The sequence below is a fragment of the Phaethon aethereus genome, assembly GCF_964289735.1.
Source record: "Phaethon aethereus genome assembly, chromosome: 2".
NCBI lineage: Eukaryota > Metazoa > Chordata > Aves > Phaethontiformes > Phaethontidae > Phaethon > Phaethon aethereus.
Genome location: NC_138582.1, coordinates 49,293,940 through 49,314,212, shown reverse-complemented (window position 1 = coordinate 49,314,212; position 20,273 = coordinate 49,293,940). Strand labels below are relative to the sequence as shown.

The following is a 20,273-nucleotide window of genomic DNA, read 5'->3' as shown; positions in this document are numbered from 1 at the left end:
GTCTCTATTCTTTGTTGCCAACATAGACTAACTCTGAGAAATACCAGAGAGGAAAAATACACAGTAATACTAGACTGTGAAAAATCTACCGATTCCTTGAGCCATAGCATCCTTGCCTATAGATGATGACATTAAAAAATTGGAAATGGGTGCATGCTTCCCCTCCTCTTCTGGATCTATGAACAAGGCAAGTTGTTTTCCTGATACCTTTAGAATTACTCCCATTAATACTGATGCATTTGGTGCTTTGGGTAGCCAGGCAGAGAGAGGTGGGCAGTATCCCCTACCGATAGATCTAGTCATGAGATTGCTACTCTGCTGAGCTGTCATACTCGATAGCTTGTGCTGTTCCACTTGCAACTGTCTTCATAGCTCCAACTGCAGCGCCACGGCTCACGTGGAGTGAGTAGTTTCTGATGGTTGATCTTCTGTTCCTTATGCATCACACAAGGCAGCGCACAGAGCCCTAAGCAGCCGAGGGGTTGCGACAGCCGCTCTCCGCGCGGAGAAGGAAAAAGGCAACAGGCAGGCAGCTCCCTCTCCAACAGGTTTGCAGCCCCTGCTTGACTAACTTCTGGGGCCCCTCTCAGTGGAGGGTGACAAGAGGAGATTCGGCCTCATCTCACCCATCTCCTCCTCAGTGGACCTGCCACTGCAGCCAGGGCTAAGTGTTTGCAAGCTTCTTTCCCGCCTTCCCTACCCACAAATGCCGCTGGCAGAGTGACCAGAAAATAAGTCATGTCGATGGGTCTGGAGGAGGGAAAGGGGGATTTCTGTGCGCATTTACACTGGACCAGTAAGCCTCTAAGTGCAAAGCCCGGCTTTTTGTTGGTCCGTGGGAGAGTCTACTGGAGGGCAGAAGGTTTTGTGAATGTTTCCTAGTACAGGAGGAAATCAAATACACCTAAGGCGATAGTAAGATAGAAGGCCCTGAAATACCAGAGTACAAGGACCGGATTGTGCTAGTAGTAGATTGTACTACTACACACTACAGGTGCAAGATTCTTCCCATCACAGAACCTCAGGAGCAGGACACAGCTTTTGCTCTGTCCCTGTTCACTAGGGAAGCAAACTCCTCATCTGCACTGATGAGCTGGGGGTGAACTGCAACCTCAGGACTGACAGCAGTGTCTAAACAAGTGAAAAAGAAACAAAAAAAATCTTCCTCCTTTGCTGCTAATGGTACATCTCTGATAAGAATAAGCAGACTAATTCTTTTCCAAAACTGTGGACTGGGAGAGAGGCAAAAGGGTAATGGAAGGAAATAAATGTACTTCTTCCTAAATTGCAGAAAGTATGTGAAAAATAAAGATTAAACAATGTTCTTAAATTCCCACACACCATAAATGTCATACTATGTTAATACAACACCATGACTGCACTGAACTATCACCATGTTATAAGGTGACTAGTTTGTGGTCTTCCTTAAAACTGCTCGATCACAGTTCGAGTCCCCACACTCCTGTGCTGTAAAGTCCTTCAATGTTTTATGGAAAGGACAGGACAGAAGCTCTACTCCAACTTGTCTCCATTTCCCATCCTTTCTTATATTGAGGTAGAAAATAAAGCAGAAGATACCTGAAACTCTTATTTCAACTTTAAAAAAAAATAATTATTGCTACCATGTGGTGAGTAGTAATAATACGTTTTAAGAAATCATGCCTTTTAACATGTATTCTTTTTCAGCCTGAAAAGACAACCATTCTCCTCTGTGTTCCTCGAACAGCAGTCCAGGCCAAGAGGGCACCCTTTTCTAGCCATTTTTGTAAGAACAGGTTTACTCATGTCACAAGAGGGTTGGGCATTTGGCATCCTAGGACCTTCAGGACTTCCAGTGCTGAGCACCAAGTGCTTGAACATGAGCTAGCTAGGACTTTTAGAGACGCATTATCTTTTAATCACAGCACAGAAGGTTATGTGCATTAACCAGAATAGAACGAGAATTTTTGTTTACTATTTGTTACTATTTGTTAGCAGTAACACAGAAAAGACTACATTCTTTTGATAAAATTACATATAATTATTCAGAAACATCTCTCAATACCACCCTAGATGGTGGTGTTATTCAAATACTAGCGATGGATTTTTAACCAGCGGTATCAAGCCTCTCGGTCCAGTTTCCCACAATCTTGGAGAAGCATCACAATGTAAGTAATCAAGAAAATAAATTTCATTCTTACAAAATCTGACATATCTACAGATAGGTAAGATTCAGAACAAAGCTTTTTACGTTAATGCAGTGAAGAGTTCAGCTTTTGAAGCAAGAGTTCCATTTCTCCTGCCTCCCCTGGTGAGCCACTGGATTAGCTACAATAAATTAAAAAAACCTGAACACTGCTGCCTTATGCAGTATCATTGATTTTTCAGTGACTTACCATCTTCAGAATTTTCTTAGAAGTAGTGTACAGAGGTGAGTACCGTATCTCATTATTCTGAAAAATGTGAGGCATACTACGTTCCCTTGTACAGATGCTGTAGACTTTCCTAATGCACAGTTCATACGACCTTTTGCAATTGCCATTCTTGCACAATCCCCTCTACTATTAGTCCAGGGCATCTATACCCAAGCAGTCTTTTATGTTGCAGCACTTCGAGAAAGGCTCCTAAATTTTCCATGGGAGAAAGCAATCTGCAATGGTATCATTTCAAGTCCTGCATCATAGCAGCCGCCTTAATTCTTTTTCATCCTAACCTGTGCATATATTAATGTGGATGTATCCCATTAAAGGGCTTTGGGTAAAGGATGAAGAACAGAATCCTGTAAAATGTATTTTACTGGGGAAAAAAACCAGGTCTATTAGGAAATCCAGGTTTTACCAGTTGTCCAGTTTTAGAAGTATGGCTTTGATTTATGGATCAAAAATGCTCATTTATTATTTTATCTATACTGCTTTGGGCAATTTTGACAGTTAAAATTTAGTTTTATTGACCAATGCAGCCAGTTTAGCCACAAGGGGACTAATGCACACACAGCCTGCTGCACTCAAGAAGCTATGATTTGATTCCATGACCAAGTGAGACTGGGAATCGCAACCAACATAACAATAAGTTCCAGATCTCGATGCTCAAGGCAAAATACTTACTCTAAAACACAATCAACCTTTAAAAGAAGGTGGGAAAGAATTTTGTGATAGGAGCCTCCATGCACTGTTTATTGTAGCTGATATATTCCACCCATGTTTCTGTCAGCAATGGACGCAGAGCAGTACAGAGGAAACCTTTCTTTAATGATTGTGGACAACAGATAAAGCTGGAAGAAGGAAACGAAAATGCAAAAGAGAATCAAAGGTGTGCTCTAATACTATGGCTTACCAGGGATCTGTCTCTGAGAAAACTGTCTCAAACAATGCCTTTTTTTTCCCTAAACCAGATTTTATTCATATGTACATAAATATGCATGTATTCATGTTGCAGTATGAAAGACTTACAAGTTTACTTAAAAAACTTACTGGAATGATTTTAAGCCAATGTTAATTTAGGCCTATCCTATTATAAAATCAGCATCTTCTGCAATCTCAATTTATTGCTCCATTGTGAAGCCCCTTGTGATACATAAACAAATCTCTGAAGAGAAACAAATCAATACAGTGTCTAATTTGATTAACCATGTTTTTAAATTCATCAAGACAACTGTACAAAAATAAACCACTTACTTGTCAGTATTTTCCACGTCTTCTTTTCATCATCATAATACTGAACCAAATTGCTGGGTAGCCGGTCAGGTCCGGGAGGCAATCCTCCAACCAATAACAGCATTTTCTTATTGGAACGAATTCTTCACCCAAAACAAGAGGAAAGATGAACAACCACATTACTGAGGAGTATTTTTAGTGGCAACAAAACCATAACCATCAAAAGAATGTTCACTGCTTGCAGTTTTCTATTTCATTTTTTGTGTTTCTTTCCCCAATCATGTCTCAACAATTTTTTGAACCAAGCAGAAAAATGATCAGAAAAGCTGCATATCTCTCTACTCATGGAATAATAAGCTTCCTTTATGCAATTTGTTAGAGGTTCATTCTAGAACGACCTTTTTCTTATATTATCCCTTTAAATCATCACTCTTTACAGCTGAATACACATGAAATGCTCTGGAGTTGTACTAAGGTTAAGCATTAAAGTTGCATGTCAAAAATCGTATTAGTCAAAATCATTATTATAAGCCATTCTACACTCAAAGAACCTTGAAAAAATTAAGGTTATGCAGAGAGTTTGTGAGCCAACTCTTTAATCACACACCGAACTTCAGATATATAGTTTAGTACAATTAGCAGCACTGGGCTAATGGTTATGGGTTAAATGCTACTTACAAGCACTTTTGTTTGTTTAATTTAGTCCAGACTCTTGCTTTCACTCTGCCCCCCCGGCTCTCCCCCTTCTCTTTACTCCCCCCCTGTGCACCACTGGCTATAGCAACACCAATTGGTAAAAATGAGACTGTGATGTTGTTGTGAGCCTCCCCAGAGTGGAGCCCTGCCAATGCTTGCCACTGATCCAGCGGCATGAACCTGCTCAACTGTGCAAAGTCACTCTAATTCCCTCCCTCTGTTTTTCTACCTTCTCCCCCAGGGGGTAACCACTGAAAGGAGTGACTACCCACCCATCAAGAGCTGGCAATTCGCTGCTATTAACCGTGACCGTGATTCCCAATCTGCCTGGCAGTTCTTAAGAACAGGACTGCAATGTCTCATATGCAGTAAAAGCGGTTATCTGCACCCTGCCCTCCAACGCTCCACCTGATGAATGCACGATTTCTTTCCAACATTAAGGGATTTAGCACAATTGTAAGTGAAAAGGGGAGGGGAGGCCCAGACCCCCAGATGAGCCCTGATGCTTTAATAGCCACTTCGCGTATAATTGAACTTTCATCAGTTATACTAAGCTTGGGTGTGATAACGCTGATAAAAGGTCTACGCTCAAAACGTTCCCGTGAAATAGGAAGGTGACGTAGCCTGGAGAAAACGCATCGATACGAACAAATGTGCAGGGGGACCATGCACTTGATGGAAAGCAGCCTTTACCGAACACCAACATTTTCCCAAGCACAACATCGCTGCAGCAAGCCGCGTGTCAGTCTGCAGCAAACACTCCTGGCCAAGAAAGGTACAGAATGCCAAGAACCAAACCCCACCACCACAACTGCACGCAGCGGGGTCAAACGGCCACCCAGGAGCTCCAACTGCTACCGAAAATGAGAGTTGGGGACCCAGCAATTCACATTTGTATCAAGATTGCATCCTCTCTGGAGGAGGCTGGGCAAAATGAACTAGGTTGTGCTGTAGACACACACTACCCAAAAGGAACCTCCTTCAGGAAGGGAGAACGCAGCTAAAGGCTTGATCCACATGATGCTTAGGAACAGAACTTTTCAAATGGCTGTCCAAGAGACAACTACAGACTGCAGATACATCTATCACAAGGATGGCCGGGGAATCAGCTGGCAGACGGCCTTGTTTGTTTCTAAATGGATTTAAGGCTCAGGGAAGGTCCTGAACTGACAGTGGAGGAAATGAAACCCTCACTGCAGGGGCAGGAGTTACGCGGCGGGGCCAGTGGCACTGCAATATTCTCCCACGGTGTCCTATTCCCCTGCTTTGCTCCCGACTTACTGGGCATGGTGGTGTTGGGTTGTCAGTTGGACTTGATAATCTTAAAGGTCTTTTCCAATCTTAACAATTCTGTGATTCTGTGACTTGGGGGGAAGGCCCTGCGGTCCTTCAGTCTGACAAGCCAGCCTTTGACTTCAGCCTTTGGCCTCTGCACTGAACCTGCTACGTACTGTCAAACGATGACTGTTACCTGCCCACCAGACTGTAGCTGTGGAGGATATCAGGAACCATCTCATGATCACTGTGGGCACTGACTTCACCCAGTGAGACCAAGCTCTGGGGAAAGCTTTCATAAGCACTGCCAGCGTCTTGAAACGCTCAATCTCCCTGGTAAAGTTTTTAATGAGAGAACATTTGATAAAACCAATGCAACACAGGAGTATGATGAACTATTTTTGGTATGAGTTAGGGATGACTGCACACGTTGTAACAAGTGGCAGAGCAAACCAGAGCCATAAGTCAGTTATGCATGGCCATCCCTAACGATAGAGGATAAATTGTTTATTCCAACCCTTGTGTGTTGTATGTTATATCACAATCAGCTCCCTGTGTATTGTAAAATTCAGAATGCCCCTGCAAGGTTTACTTGATAAAGGAGTTTATTTTGATTTTCATCTTTCATCTATAAAACTCCCTTCTAACTCCAAAGCACTGTGAAAAACCAATGAATGGCCAAGGCTCAATAGTTAAGGTGAAGAATGAAATGTCAGGTGTAACTTTAAGTTTCCAGACTTTGGCAGCTGCAACTATCCTTACCATTACTTTTTCAGTTAAACAATCTGGGAAGTTACTGTTTCTTGAGGTGGACCAGCACTGCTATATGGGAATGCTTAAAAAATATTTAGTATTTTTAACATGTTTAAAATGGGAAGTAGCATAAACAGAAGTCCTTAATAAAAGTTTAATAAGAACTTAATAGCCAGCACAGCCTCTACCAAAAGCACTGGGAACTCTCACGTGGCAAAGAAGAGATGGATTCTTCTACTCAAAGTATCTAATTAATCTATATTGAGAGCTCTTCCAGAGAACCAAGTAAAGATAATATAGTGATTAAAGATATACATGTTTTAAACTGATGTGTTTCCTTGGAGCCAATTCTGCTTTTTAAGTTTTGGTGTGAATCGCTACATTTTAGGTTTTGAAAAAAAATTTTCTCTATTACATTATATTTGTGTTTTATATCGCACCAAGCAGTACTGTTAAACCCTTAAGATACATTCTAAAATACGAAAGACATGGAAATGATCACTGCTTATATGCAGAAGACTTTCCCAAATATTAATGAAAAATGTAATTCAGTGAAATGCTACGACGAAAGCAGGATTTAAAAATATGTGCAATACCTTAGCAAGGTAAAGTTTCTGCCTTTCTTCCATTATTACATGTTTGCTATTACGATGTGAAATGCTCTGCATTTTATCTGAAACACTCCCTTTTCAAAGTCCTTATTTTACGGTGTAATACACTATTTAGTCACATACTGTGGTTCACAGTGTGCCTAGCAAGGCTATTATGATCACCTTGTGTTCAATTAACAGTAGTGGGTCCTGGTCAGGGAAGGCTAAAATAATGTTAACTGTGACCAGGCAGTTAAGCGCAAAAAGCCGAGATAAACTTACCCACATTTTATTCCAAAAGCATTTCTTATACCCAGAATCCAAAACACCAGTTCTCATTGATCAAGATACATGTAGTGTTATCATTCTGCACACACTTTGCAGCTTCTGTTCTGCAAAGAATTCACCTTAATTAAGTTCCTGTGTACCCCATGTGGTATGAAATTCATTTTGTCTACTTACAAAACTGGAAACCAAAGTATATTTTAAAGTCAACATTTTCAAACTTGTATCGTTTCCTTCAGGCACACCAACCTAGGAATTTCAGAACTCATGGAAGTGGCTTTATTTTCAGAGGTGTTGAATACCCATCAACACACATAAATCCTAGCTAGCAGCAGATGTGCATGGGCTCTACAACGCAGGTCACTAGCCCATAGCCTAAACTGACTGTGAATACACAGGGCAAAATGCTGAGCCCAGGAGAGTTTATCAACTCAAGGAATCAGTAGGAAAGACAATAACAGACCTTCATACTTCTGACAGCCACTCCCACCCAAAGCGCTTTTGCAACCTCGATAGCCTCATGTTAATGGCAAAAGCCTGAACGGGAAATACTCTTCTCGTGCATTGTTTTTCTTTCTTAGCATATCCATCAATCTTGTACTGGTGGCTTCCTTATCTGGGCAGTTAGCAGAAGTTCATTCTACCAAGGCTGGCAAGAAAACAAGTCCCACCAACAGGTTTGGTCCAGACTCTTCCAGTTTTTAAACAATGCAATAAGGTTCCCCTCTCCACATTAGCGAATGCAAAGAAATGGAAAGAATACAATGATGAAGTGGCAATCCTGCGGTTCTCAATGCATTTGGTGTAGTGTTACACATCAGAGAGAAAACTGTGTCTTAGACATACAGGTGACCATAGTAATCAATGAAAAAACCCCAAAACTATCCAACTATGCTTTCCTCCTAACTACATAATAAAACCAAAAACTTGGATTATTAATTTGCTTTTAATATAGGCTATCACCACGGCTTTGAGTATAGAGCAAGTCAGATGGCTCTTCAAACGCAGGGACCTCAGAGACATGGGATACCTCGTTCCTGCCCGAGTGCCGACCTTAAACTCCGCAGAGCCAAATGGAACTTCGGGTATTCACTTACTGAACTCAGGTGTAAACAAGAACAGCCAGAAGACCAGCCCAGATCCAGCAAGAACAGCCGAATGGGTGGAGAATTTTACTTACATCCACAAATCTCCTTACATCACAGGACGTGAGAAATTAGAGGCTGACACACAGTGATACTGTCAATAGGTAGCAAGAATCTCAGAAAAAGTGGCTGCATTAACCTGCAGCAGAAACAAAATATTACAGTGAGGTTTAGTTACCAACCTCAAGGTAATAGCCGAAGAGACTGTCCCATAAACACACTGTCCCAATCAGCATTTCAGTTGCAGACCTTTTGTTTGTTAACACAAAGACTGAACTTCATCTTCAGAAACCAGGACGGTCTGTAGCAACCTTTTTCTTCCAAAAAGGCACCTGAAGTAGTGTTGCGTCCCACAAAAATGTAATGGAGAAGCCAGGTGCAGTCTGCAAATCTGAACTGATGCTGCATGCATCCATTTGCCCGTGACTGGAAAAACTGTTTTGCCATCACAGAACATGTGATGAGATCTTTGACAATTACCTTCCCCACTCCTGCACAGGCATTTCAGTGCAACAGAAGTGTCCTATGAACACTGCTTATTGCAACGGATTTTGGCTTCCGCAGTTGACTGCAAATACAGCTATGATTAGCAACACATGTTTAACAGAGAGAAAATATCATTATCCAGGAGTTTTAACTATGAACTTGATGAAAGCCAGAAGATACAATGTAAAATGTATTTTGGACAGAGAAGTTTTCTGAGGTTTTGTTGTCACATAGAACAAATTAACAAACATCACAACCTACTGGTGAATAGGCATCCAGAATCTCTTCCTAACCCTACAGCATTGCCTGGGAAAAGTCCTGAGCTCTCACAGCTGCCAGACTAAGTCCTGCAGATCAGACTTCTGCTGGAACTCTGACCCACCAGGAATATCTTTCTCCTTGTGGGCCTTAAGTACAGACCTTAAAGAGTATCTGGATTTTTTAAAAACCTAAAGCATGCGGAGGTCTCTTGCAAATTATGACCAAGAAATTATTTAGTTCTTAGGTTTAAAATATCTTCAAAAATACGCTGAACATATGAATGTTGTTTTATGAATAGGCTTTTCTGACTCTAAGGCACAGCTATTACCCAAGGCACACTTGAAAGAATGTGAAAAAACTCTATTAATACTGTACCTGAAAACCAGTCATATAATTCACTTTAGTGCCATCAAGATTTCGCTTTTCATCTTTTCATTCTCAATGTGGGCACGCTTAGCAGAAGGCCCCGAGTACAAGTCTTCATTGCAGCAGAGCTCACCATAACATTCACTGAAGAGGTTCGGTGATGCCCAATAGACACCTGCTCATTGTTGCTGACCACTGACAGACTGAAGTTTAGGAACATAAATACTAAGTTGGGAATGATTTGCTGCAGACATTGACTGCTGGTTTTGTCCTCTGAATCTAGTAGAACTTTTTTCTACTTTTGTCCAATGCATTTTTTTAAATAGAGAGAAAAAAAAGAAGTCACTATTTGCTCCAACAACAATCCTTTCCTTGTTGATGCTCCAACAGCAATTTTTCCTTTTCCTTTCCTTTTTCCTTTCTAAAAAGCAGAAATCTAAGAATAAGTGAATCTTTTGTCTGACAGTCCACACTTAACTGTGGCAAAATTACTTGACAAGTTAAAGTTTCCTTTATTTCTACAGCTGACAGACAATTTTCCATCCCCTGTAAAAAAATAACTTAGAATCTGTTATGATCTCTGAATACCCCATTTTTCTTTATGAATCCAATCCCACTGCCGTTACTACTTTAGAATGGTCTCTAAGTAAATCTTGAAGAGTTAGGGTAAACACATGTTTTAAAGTGAATTTCCCTTCCTTTTGGGGTAAGGCCCTCTGAACTGATAGGTAGCTTAGGGGTGGGCAACTATCCTGGAAAAGTGGCACCCACTGTCAGTGTTCCTTTGGGAGGAAGACACAGGAATGTCCTCCTCATCCTGGTCTCCCTGTATTACCAGCTTATTCTTCACGTTGACAAGAGGCTGGTACAGATCCTCAGGAAGATGCTCAGTAGCTTTCCCACACAGAGTCCTACCAAGGTTGCTGTATTCGTACATAACACTGTTGTTCCTTACAGCTTGGGACAGGCTTTAATAGGTGTATTGCCTATGTGAGATCATAAATAGTACTCCTATAGTGACAATATCTACACAAATAGATCACTTGAACACAAGTCTTTAAAGTCACTGAGATCTGAATGCTGAAGATATCCTCACTAGCCACACCATGAGTGTCTGAAGTATTGTAAGGGATTTGAATCAAAGGAATTTTACTAGCAAAGCTTATATTGGTAAATGAGTCACAAAACCTCGCAAGTCATGAATCTTACCGGCAGAAGTATGCAAACAACTGATTTTCCATATTGTTGGAAGTTCTGAAAAACCTTAAAGATAATTCCCTTGATCCTAAATACTTCTAAAAATAAAACTAAAGAAAACATCAAAGCTAGATGCTTTTGCAATTTGCTCTCCCTTCCCCACCACCTTTTTTTTTTTTTTTTTTTTTTTTCCCAGAGGTGGTAAAATGGAAATGTTTATAGAATGCTTCAGGATGGTCAAATCCTCATTTCTCCCCTAGGAAATTTCAATCAACTCTTCTCTTTGTGACTGTGAAAAGTCAAGAAGGTCCTTTTTTTGTTCCATTCTGTATTGGATGTCCATGACAACAGGAGGTCTCTGCATCAGAGGCTGTGTTCTCCCCAGCTGAGGCTCCTTTTCCTTAGGAAGCTGAGGAGAAGAAACACAACTTGCTGCTGTCTCACCCAAGCTATGACTGGTTACCTTTGCCACTGTTTTTTTCTCTTCTGAATGGAGGTGGCAGTCAGGGAAGGCAGGAAGAACCAACTGTGGCACCAACTTCTATTTACTTCCAGCTTCACTGCAAACCGTCTGCTTCCATTGAACTAGGCAGCTGATAATATTTGCTCAAAGTTTGTCTGCTTTCCAAGAATACAGCAAGAAGTGTTGGCTACTAAGTACCAGGCATGACATCTTTAAAGAAAATTTCAGGGAGGTAGCAAATATGAAAAATGATGCCAGGAAGTATCTACTAATGGATTTCAACTTCCCTATTCTTTACTTTCTTTAGATGGTTCTTTGGTAAACCTGCAATACCAGATAGGATCTGTTTCAACAAAATCAACAGAGATGTTTACAGAGCAGTGGAGTCCAGCTGAAAACTTTCATTCCGGATTCCTATTATCTTCCCTGCTCAATCTTTTCAGGCTACACTTTGCAAAGGATAGTAAAAAACTTCGCTCTGATTTAGAAAACTGCTCTTATTTTTAAAACACAAGAGTTGTTTGAGAAGATAAAACAGTTTTTTACGGATTATGAGGATTTTTTCCGTAACGTGAGTTTAACATAAACAAAGCTTTCTTCGTGGCAAACTATTTTCTGTTGATTTTGTGTTCTATGTTTGTCCTCCTCACTCCCATTGCCCCCAAGGCTCACTGTACTTTCTCTTCAGGTACAAATCCAAAGAATTACACCATCGCAGCTCTGTTGCATTTACTGCTTAGCAGTTAGAGACTCAGAATCTCCATATTCTTCTGCTAAAATGAAAAAAACTTTAGCAACCCCAACCCACAACGTGCCTTCAGAGACTCTCTCTCCTTTCTAGCTCCTCTCACCACATGAAGGGGATGCACACCAGGCAAAGAATGAACAAAAAAGCCTCAGACAGGACACACAGGGGGCCAAGGCAGGTGTGTGTGATGCCCACACCAGGATCCTGCAGCACTGCATTTGTAAAAGGTATGCCTTAAGTATAAATCATAACCACAAGGACTTTGTTTCAGGGGGAACTTCCTTATCTAGGAGGCTGTGCACCACCCATGACCTATGTTCTCCTGGACAGATCAGTCCTGGATTGTGCTGCGAAAGCATGGCCAAGAACAGCACAGGACCTCATGGGAGACAGCTCCATTCTTTTACAGACCTGCAGGATTTGTAAATGAGCTGCACAGACTGTTGCAGCTGATGGAAAGGGCCATTTTTACTGAAGTACAGCATTTGAGGAAGACGTTCCCATTATCCCACGCACTTTGCCCTCAGTTTTAGTGGCTTAGTAAGATTATTTTTTTTAACTTAATTTTCCCTCTAGAACAAAGCGGCTTGAAATCCAGTGAAAGATTTCCCCTCTTGGTAAAAAGAGTTTGGGGATGCAGATGCAGAGACCTGAAATTTCAAGTGCTGGAAGGGGCAGGGTGATGGAGAGCCAAGGAGCAGCATCCAGCTGCATGGGCCTCTGGAGTTACAAGCTGAGAGGTCTGGAGCAGTTGGCATTGGCGTGTGTGAGGCAGGGAGCCTGGTGGAAGGGCATTGAGGGGCCAGGGGCCATGGTAGCAGAGGATTCAAGAGAAGGGACAGGCAGAGGTGAAGCTCACATAGGTTGAATGTGGAGAACAGCCTATCTGGCAGAGTGGCCTGGGACCAAGAAGGAGCCTATGAGGCAGACCAGTAAGGAAAAATGAGTAGTTTGGACATTCAACAGGCTTTGAAGTAGGGGATTTTGACAAACTGAAGTTCTGGAGCAAGAGAGGACAGGAGGTGGGGAAGGAGCTGGAGGTGTTGGGACTATGTGTCGCCCAAGGACACAAGTCAGAAGGAACTGGCAGTTCACAAAGGAGACTACCCCAACTAGTACCTCTGACCAGGACACTGGCTGGCAGGGGAAGGGGAGTACCTGCACATGGTACTTGGCACCCCTTCTTCATCTACAGCTGTTGGAAGGACAGTTGCCCATATGGAAGGCCATTAAATGGTTTTCATAAATTATGTTTCTCCTAACGAGTACTGTAACTGGGCCAAGAAACTGGCTATCACCTATGCCACTGTAGTTCTCAAGGATTTTAGCGGCCAGGACATAACGTGTCTTTAAGAAGGCTCCCAAGGACCGTCCTGATCCACAGCAGTCTTTTTAGGACATTGGTGCTGCCTCTGACCGTAACCTGAGCTCCAGGCCTCCTGCCCTCTTGGATACTCAACATCTCTCCACTTACACTTCAGCACTAGCCTGTCTCCAACAGCAAATGAATGCACATAAGGCAAGTAAGGCAAGCAGGTGAGACTAACTAGGATTAAACTGACTACAGGTCTGTGGTTCACTTCCCCACAGCCTCTAAAAGTGTCAGTCTCCCTTCTGCAGCTCGGCTGAGGGAGTCCTGGCACAGGTACAATTTCCTGATATTGATTCAGGCACATGAGACCTGATCCAACGCCCACTAAAATAAACCGGAGCCTTACATTTACTTCATCCACGCCGTAATGCAAATGTTACTAATTCACATACATTTTAAGATATGTTTTTTATCTGGACATTCATTTTGGGTCTGTACTATTTCTTACTTGCAATTAACCTCAAGTACAAATATTAGTTAAAAATCCAAATATTGGTGTCAGGATCACAAAAGGACAGGCAGGTGGCTGTTACTAGCACACATAACAATGTATTTCTGTGAAAAAACAAGCAATTTTTTTTACAACCACCAAACATGCCCTACTGAGATCCTACAAAAATCTTAGCAGAAAATGAAGTAAAATTGAACTACAGTCCATGAGATTTGTAGACAAATCGTGTATTCAAGAAGGAAATTATTTAATTGCCAAGGAATGTCACCAGTTTCTTCAAATTTTTATCTCCTCTGTAGAAAGTAGAACAGACTGGGTATATATGCCTTCCACATAAATGCTAGCATCTCACACTGTTTAGCACCTCACATTTTCCTTCTTCGACAACAGTTACCACCTTCCTACTGAGTGACAACTGGTCATACCATCTTCATCACCTGTCACTGTTTAATTGCTGTCACTTTCACTAATATTACCTAACACCAAACAGTCTGGATGACACCCGCTCCCTGCTGAAATTAAAGAAAAACCTCTACAATCAGCTTCAGCAGGACCAGAGTTTGTACTTCTAACCTCCCCAAGGTCTAGTACTCCAGGGAACAAAAGTATAGAAAAACAGCCAGGTCTGTACATGCTGGGGCATCACTGAACCCAGAGAACAGCACAGTCAGGCTTAGCCTTCTTACGTCTTTGTCTTTTTATTTTCCTCCTTTCTCTTTTACTCTTTACTTCCATACTTCCTGTCTACGACTTTTCCCATCTCAGGTCAGTTGGCTGATCCCCACCCATTTTTCCTCCCCCACATGTGAAATAGATTTTCCAGCAACTGAAATACGCTGCGTGTTATTGACAACAGATCGTGTTTCTGCCAAGAGTTAGGTTTTTTCCTTTTGTTTCATTCCCTCTCCTTTTATCTGCTTGTCTCCTTTCCTGTCTGGTATCGCATTCTTTCACTTTTTTCCCTTCGAAACTCTTCTTCTCTCCCCTTTTCCCTCATTTGTACTTCCTTGCTTCTGCTACTTACGTCCCGCTTCCCCCCCCGGAGCACCTCAATTCCTTTCTTTTTCTGCAGACTCCCCTCCCTCCCAGCTTTCCTTTCCTCACTCCCTTCTACCTTCAGGTACCCGATGCAGCTGTACGGACACCTAACTGCTGCTCTGCCCACAAATCCTGGGAGGAGGTGAGCAGCCCAAACACTGTGTCAAGAGGAGCTGCCGGTGCCCGGCAGCTGACAAACAACGCCCCGGCCGTAAGGGGCTGCCTCTTTCCGCCCAGCCTACCTTCTCATCTCTCTCTGGAGCAGAAGTCACCGTAAATAGTTATGGGCGAGCAAAACCGTAAAAGCATGACAATGTTCTGGAAAAAGGCAACAATATTTAGGTAAAACATTTAATAATAAGCCCCATAATTTAAGTATTTTTTTCTACAACGCTCCATTCTCTGTCTACAGCTACATTGTGCATTAGCACAAGCAAAATTGAAGTTACAAGCTAGGCGATTCATAGCAGTGATGTGTTTTTAACCATTTACATTGCTGCAAGTAAACACGGAAGCAATAATAATTCTCACTAGCTCACTCATCTTTAAAAGTGAAATTCTTTCCAGCAAAATGGTAATGCCCTACCACAAAACTTTTTAAAAATTGAAAACGCATGCCATGTGTTATATGAAATATATTATATTACACAATAAAGCACATAGACATTTCAATCAACTCAATACTCTAGTGAAGTCCCAAGAGTCAAATAAATAATGGGAGGACAAATATTCTTCAATCTAAATGCATTCTTTGTCCCAGAACTACAGAAAACATGACACAGCACAGTTACCTGTGTCTCTCGGGGACAAACATCGTTTAAACCTAATATTCAGGGTCACCATAATGGGCCCAACCTGCTCCATGCCGACATCAACTGGGATTTTTTCTACTTGTGTCAGAACTGACTGTGCCTCAGGAGGCTCTAACAGCGGCTTGTGTGCCGAGGCCCTAGAGTAGGTGAGCATCAGAGACCAGAAAGCTCCAGCATTAGCCTGGAAAAGGGAGATGAAAGTCAACAGAATTACTAACTTTGCTTAGAGTTGAGCACCTGATCAAATTCCAGATCAGAGCCAAAACACCCACCCCCAGTGTGAGGCCCTAAACCTCAGAGTGCACGGCAAGGTTCGCAACTCAGGGACGTCATCCCTCAACTTTTTAAACGATGATCGTTTAGTTGTTGTACTTTGAAAAATAATTTTAAAAAAATGCATCAGGGCGTTCAAGCATTACCTTCCCTCAGGAAATTTCATATAAAAAAAAAAATTTGCTCTCCCTGCAAGTAAACAGCGTTTTTCACTGTGGCACAAAAGACAAGCAGGGTGCCTTCCAGCCCCAGCATCACTTGCACTGCAGGATCCATATCTGTAGCACAAACTTTATGAATAACTCCGCTCATAGTGCACAGACTGGCTCTTACGATCCAAGATCGCTTTCCTCCAGCCCCGGCAACAGCAAAAACCCGTGTTTGTCAGAAAAGTGAGCATGTGTGATTTACCACATAAAGAACAAGCTTAAAGAAACAACCAGTGCCATCTTTACAGTTACATTTCACAGGAGATTAAAAAATAAAAAGTTCTAAAAAATGCAGAAAAGTTATTGGCGAGTTCTGCGTGCAATTATCCTAATTTCTTCAACACACAGTAAGCAGGCGGCTATGGCTCTTTGCTGCTTGTATTTCTCACCAACCCATACTGTACTGTGCAGTATATATTTTACTGCATGAGAGGAACAGTTGATCCCTTTCTAAAGATATGTCAATCTTTTGTGAATGACCTTTCATTAAACTTTAAATTCCAAATTACCAAGGTCACCATTGCTCACAGAAAAGGTAATCAAAGTTTTAAGGTTTTTTCTGTGTAATAATTTTTATCTATTTGCACACGTACTTAACAGTTACTTTTAAGATTTCTGTCTGCAAATTAGTAACTTAAGAAACTCTTTGCAGATTTTCTTCCTTAAAGTAAAATTTTACTGAATGAATGTCAAGCTGTCAAAATTGCAGCTTTAGAGAACTATGGATAACAGGAAGGACAAGTCTGGAAATCTCTATAGTCTTAGGTATGTTTCTTTTGTTTCTTTGTTCATGTTTAAGAAGGCATTTGTACACTTAGGCAGCCTGATGAAATCTTAAAATGATTAAGATTCAAAGAGGGGCCTTCGTGACCTTTATGAATTCCCAGGAAAGTCATTCAAGACCCAAAACGAAAATTCACCAATAGTATGCTGTACCACAGAGCATTTCAACATCTCCAACATTTTAACATTTCGAGTAAGTTCTAATGCCTGCTTGTTTATGAGAGAAAACCAAGTGTTTCTGCTCTGATTTCACCGCCACCAAAGAACCCAATCAAGAGAAGCTAGTTATGACGCTGTCATTAAACACCCGTTAAAGTTGAGAAGGTGATGCTAGTTTTCACCCGCTATGGTTAAGGGTCTCTGAAATACCGCCTATTACAAATAAAAAACGTGGTATTTGGAGTCCCCTGTAAGTCATTAAGTAAGCGCAACTTTGACTCTAATCTAGGTCTACTTAAAGTGCGATCCTTTTGTGTACGCTCCCGCCTACAGGGAAAGCCAGCTCACAGCACTGGGGGTATCAGATTCTTGCAGCATCCATGACACTTGTAAGCATTCAGCGGTCAGAACACCACAACATATCCTTCAAATGACATGGACCAGTGAAGCTGGAAGGTATCTTCACTGAACCAAGCCGGCTGGTATCTCAGCAATCCACCAGGACACAAGCCCTGGCATGCCCTTGGCAGCGTGCAGAATCTCCGCTGAGGAGACAGTGGGTTTTGCATTTTTTTTTTTTAAGTCAACAGTTTTGAATATTGAAATGCAAAGGGTACGCACCAGCTGCGACAGGGGCATCTCAAAAATACACTGCAAAACGCTGGTATTCGTTTTTTACTGTAGGATTTCAGAGTGAGAATCGGTTAGACAGCAAGGTGATAAGCACGACAAAACACTAGCCAGAGATGATAAAAGGCGGCACAGCATTTCCAAAGTTAAATCATAGGGGTACCTGTTACATGAAGACATAAAGAATCTTCTGCATTAATGCTAACAGAGCGTATTATCTAGAATACTTAATAACGTAGTACTTTTTCTTGCTGCTTTTAAGTCATTAATAACATCCACCTGTTAGTTAAAAAGCTGAATAATACAAAGTGTGCTTTGATTTCTGCGCTACCGTGCCACTGTACTTGGAAGATGGTTATTATCTTCCCATTTTTTAATGAAACGAAGTCTAAACAAATTTTAAAAGGAGAAAAATAAACACCCCCTTCATTTTGGGTATATTTACTGCTCATTAAACTACATGCTGCGCTTTCAGTTCCTAACACCAACCTCATATTGTCAATCTTTGGCATCATGATTCATTACCTTATTAAATGAAAATAACTGACATGTCACAGATGTAACGACTATGAAGTCACAAGTTTCCACGCACAATACGGACATCACCCGAACATCAGCAATACCAGGCTGTGCAGGAATAACGCAGTAATTGACAAAAATAATTAATTGCATTAAGGACTTGGGTATTACAGCTTAAAACGCCCTGCAGACGCAACTCCTCGTTCAAGGGGTGACACTGGAGGGGGGGAATAAACAAACATGGCCTACAATAAATAATGACAACAGGTTTCCAAGGCGCGGGCTCCCCCACGCGCGGTGAAGCCCTGCTCTCCCACGCTAGCCCCACGGACCAGGCACGGCGCCTGGGGGAGCTGCCACCGCCGCCGCCACGCCGGAGGCCGGGCAGCGGGGCAGCCGCGGGACCCCACGCCGCGGGAGGCACCGCCGGCCGCTCACCCCGCCGGCCGTCTCCCGCCCTCGGGCGCGGCCTCCGCCGCCGCCGGTGCCCTGCCGGGGCTCCAGCCCCACTACGCTCGGAACCGCCGCCGCGCCCCTGCCCGGGCCGGCTCTCCGCGCCACGGCGGGCGGGCGCAGGAGCGCTGCGGAGCGCCAACCGCCGCCCGTGGCCGCCGCGGGGCCCCGCCGGGCCGACGGGAAGGGCGGAAAAGTTTGGCGGTGCTGGGGGCGGGCAGCTCGGCCCCGCCACCGCCCTGCAGCCGCGGGCGGGCTCCCGCCGCCCGGCCCGGCCGCCGCCACCGCCCTCCGCCCCGCCGGAGAGAGCCCGGCCCGGCCCCCGCCGCGTCCCTGCCCGCCGCCGCCTCGGCCCGGCGCCCTGCGGGGCCTCCCCCACCCTCCCGCGGCCGGGAGCCGCCGAGGGGGCCTCTGTGAGGGAAGGCCCCCGCTGCCCGCCGCCCCGCTCACCTGCTGGCCAGGCTCTGCCGGCAGTGCTGCCTGAAGGGCATGAGGTGGTAGTTCATGGCGTCCAGCAGCAGCTTCTGGCAGACGGGGTCGGTGCGCATGAAATCCACCGACTGGACCCGCTCCACCAGCTCCGGCGCCGGGATGAGGGCGAAGCGGAGGCGCTTCATCAGGTCCGGGGCGTACTGCATGCGAGTCTCCCGGTCGTGCTCCAGCCAGAGCACGGACATCTGGAAGAGCGCCAGCTCCGACTCGACGGGGGGGGGCAACGAGTCGAGCAGGGCGCGCATCTCCTCGAAGTTGAGCAGCAGCACGTCCTCCACCAGGTACTTGTTGGCCAGCTTCTTGGTCTCCTCCAGGCCGTGCAGGGCGGCGATCTTGCACACCTGCTTGTAGTTCTGCACCGAGATCTGGTCGTTGAGGAACTGCACGCACAGCTTGGTGACCTGCGGGATGTGCAGGATCTTGCTGACCGACAGCACCTCCTCCACCGTGTCCAGCGAGAGGGTGACGTTGGCCGTGTACAGGTACTCCAGCACCAGCCGCAGCCCGATGGACGAACAGCCCTGCAGCACCAGGTTGTTGATGGCCCGCGGGCTGGCCAGCAGCTTGTCCTCCGGGGAGGAGGAGGGGGTGCCGGGCTCCTCTTGCGGCTGCGGCGGCGGCGGCTCCTTCGGCGGGCCCCCCAGCCCGTCCTGGGCGCCGGGCCCCAGCCCCAGGGCGTGGGGGTGCCCGCCGCCCCCGCCGCCGCTGGAGAAGAGGGATCGGAAGTACTGGGAGCAGGAGGCCAGCACGGCCTTGTGGCAGTGGAACTGCTGGCCCTGGGCCGTCAGGGTCACGTCGCAGAAGAGCTGCTTCCTCCACAGCAGGTTGAGACCGTGCAGCAGGTTGTCGCTGTGGCTGGGGTCGAAGGTGGAGGTCCTGTCCCCGGATCTGGACATGGCGAGCGGCCTCCGACACACCTGCCTTTTAAACCCTCCTCCAACCTGGGCAGAGGGGTGGGGAGGAGAGCGGGGTGGGGTGGGGGACACACACGCACACGGGACGACAACAACAATAAACACAGAGCTTTAGAGGGCCGGAGGGCGCATCCCGGCCGTGTGCGCACGGGTGGCGGGGGGGAGCAGCCGGGGGACGGGCTCCCCTCTGCCCGCCGAGCCGCCCCCCCCCGCCCCCGGCACGGTCGGGCTGGCTCGCAGGGGCCGCAACTTGGGAGGGCCGGAGGAGATT

The 20,273-nt window shown here is 44.5% G+C and overlaps 1 protein-coding gene across 1 annotated transcript in view; it reads right to left on the bottom strand.

Moving 5' to 3' along the window:
* Positions 1–19,984, bottom strand: part of KLHL14 (kelch like family member 14) — a gene marked incomplete at both ends in the record, with an annotated part of 61,938 nt that extends 41,954 nt beyond the window's left edge. Inside the window, 2 exons of the mRNA XM_082015203.1 lie at positions 3,654–3,775; positions 19,047–19,984. Of these exons, the coding sequence (XP_081871329.1) occupies positions 3,654–3,775; positions 19,047–19,984 (1,060 nt within the window). The remainder of the gene's footprint in view (positions 1–3,653; positions 3,776–19,046) is intronic.
* Positions 19,985–20,273: the final 289 nt, after the last annotated feature.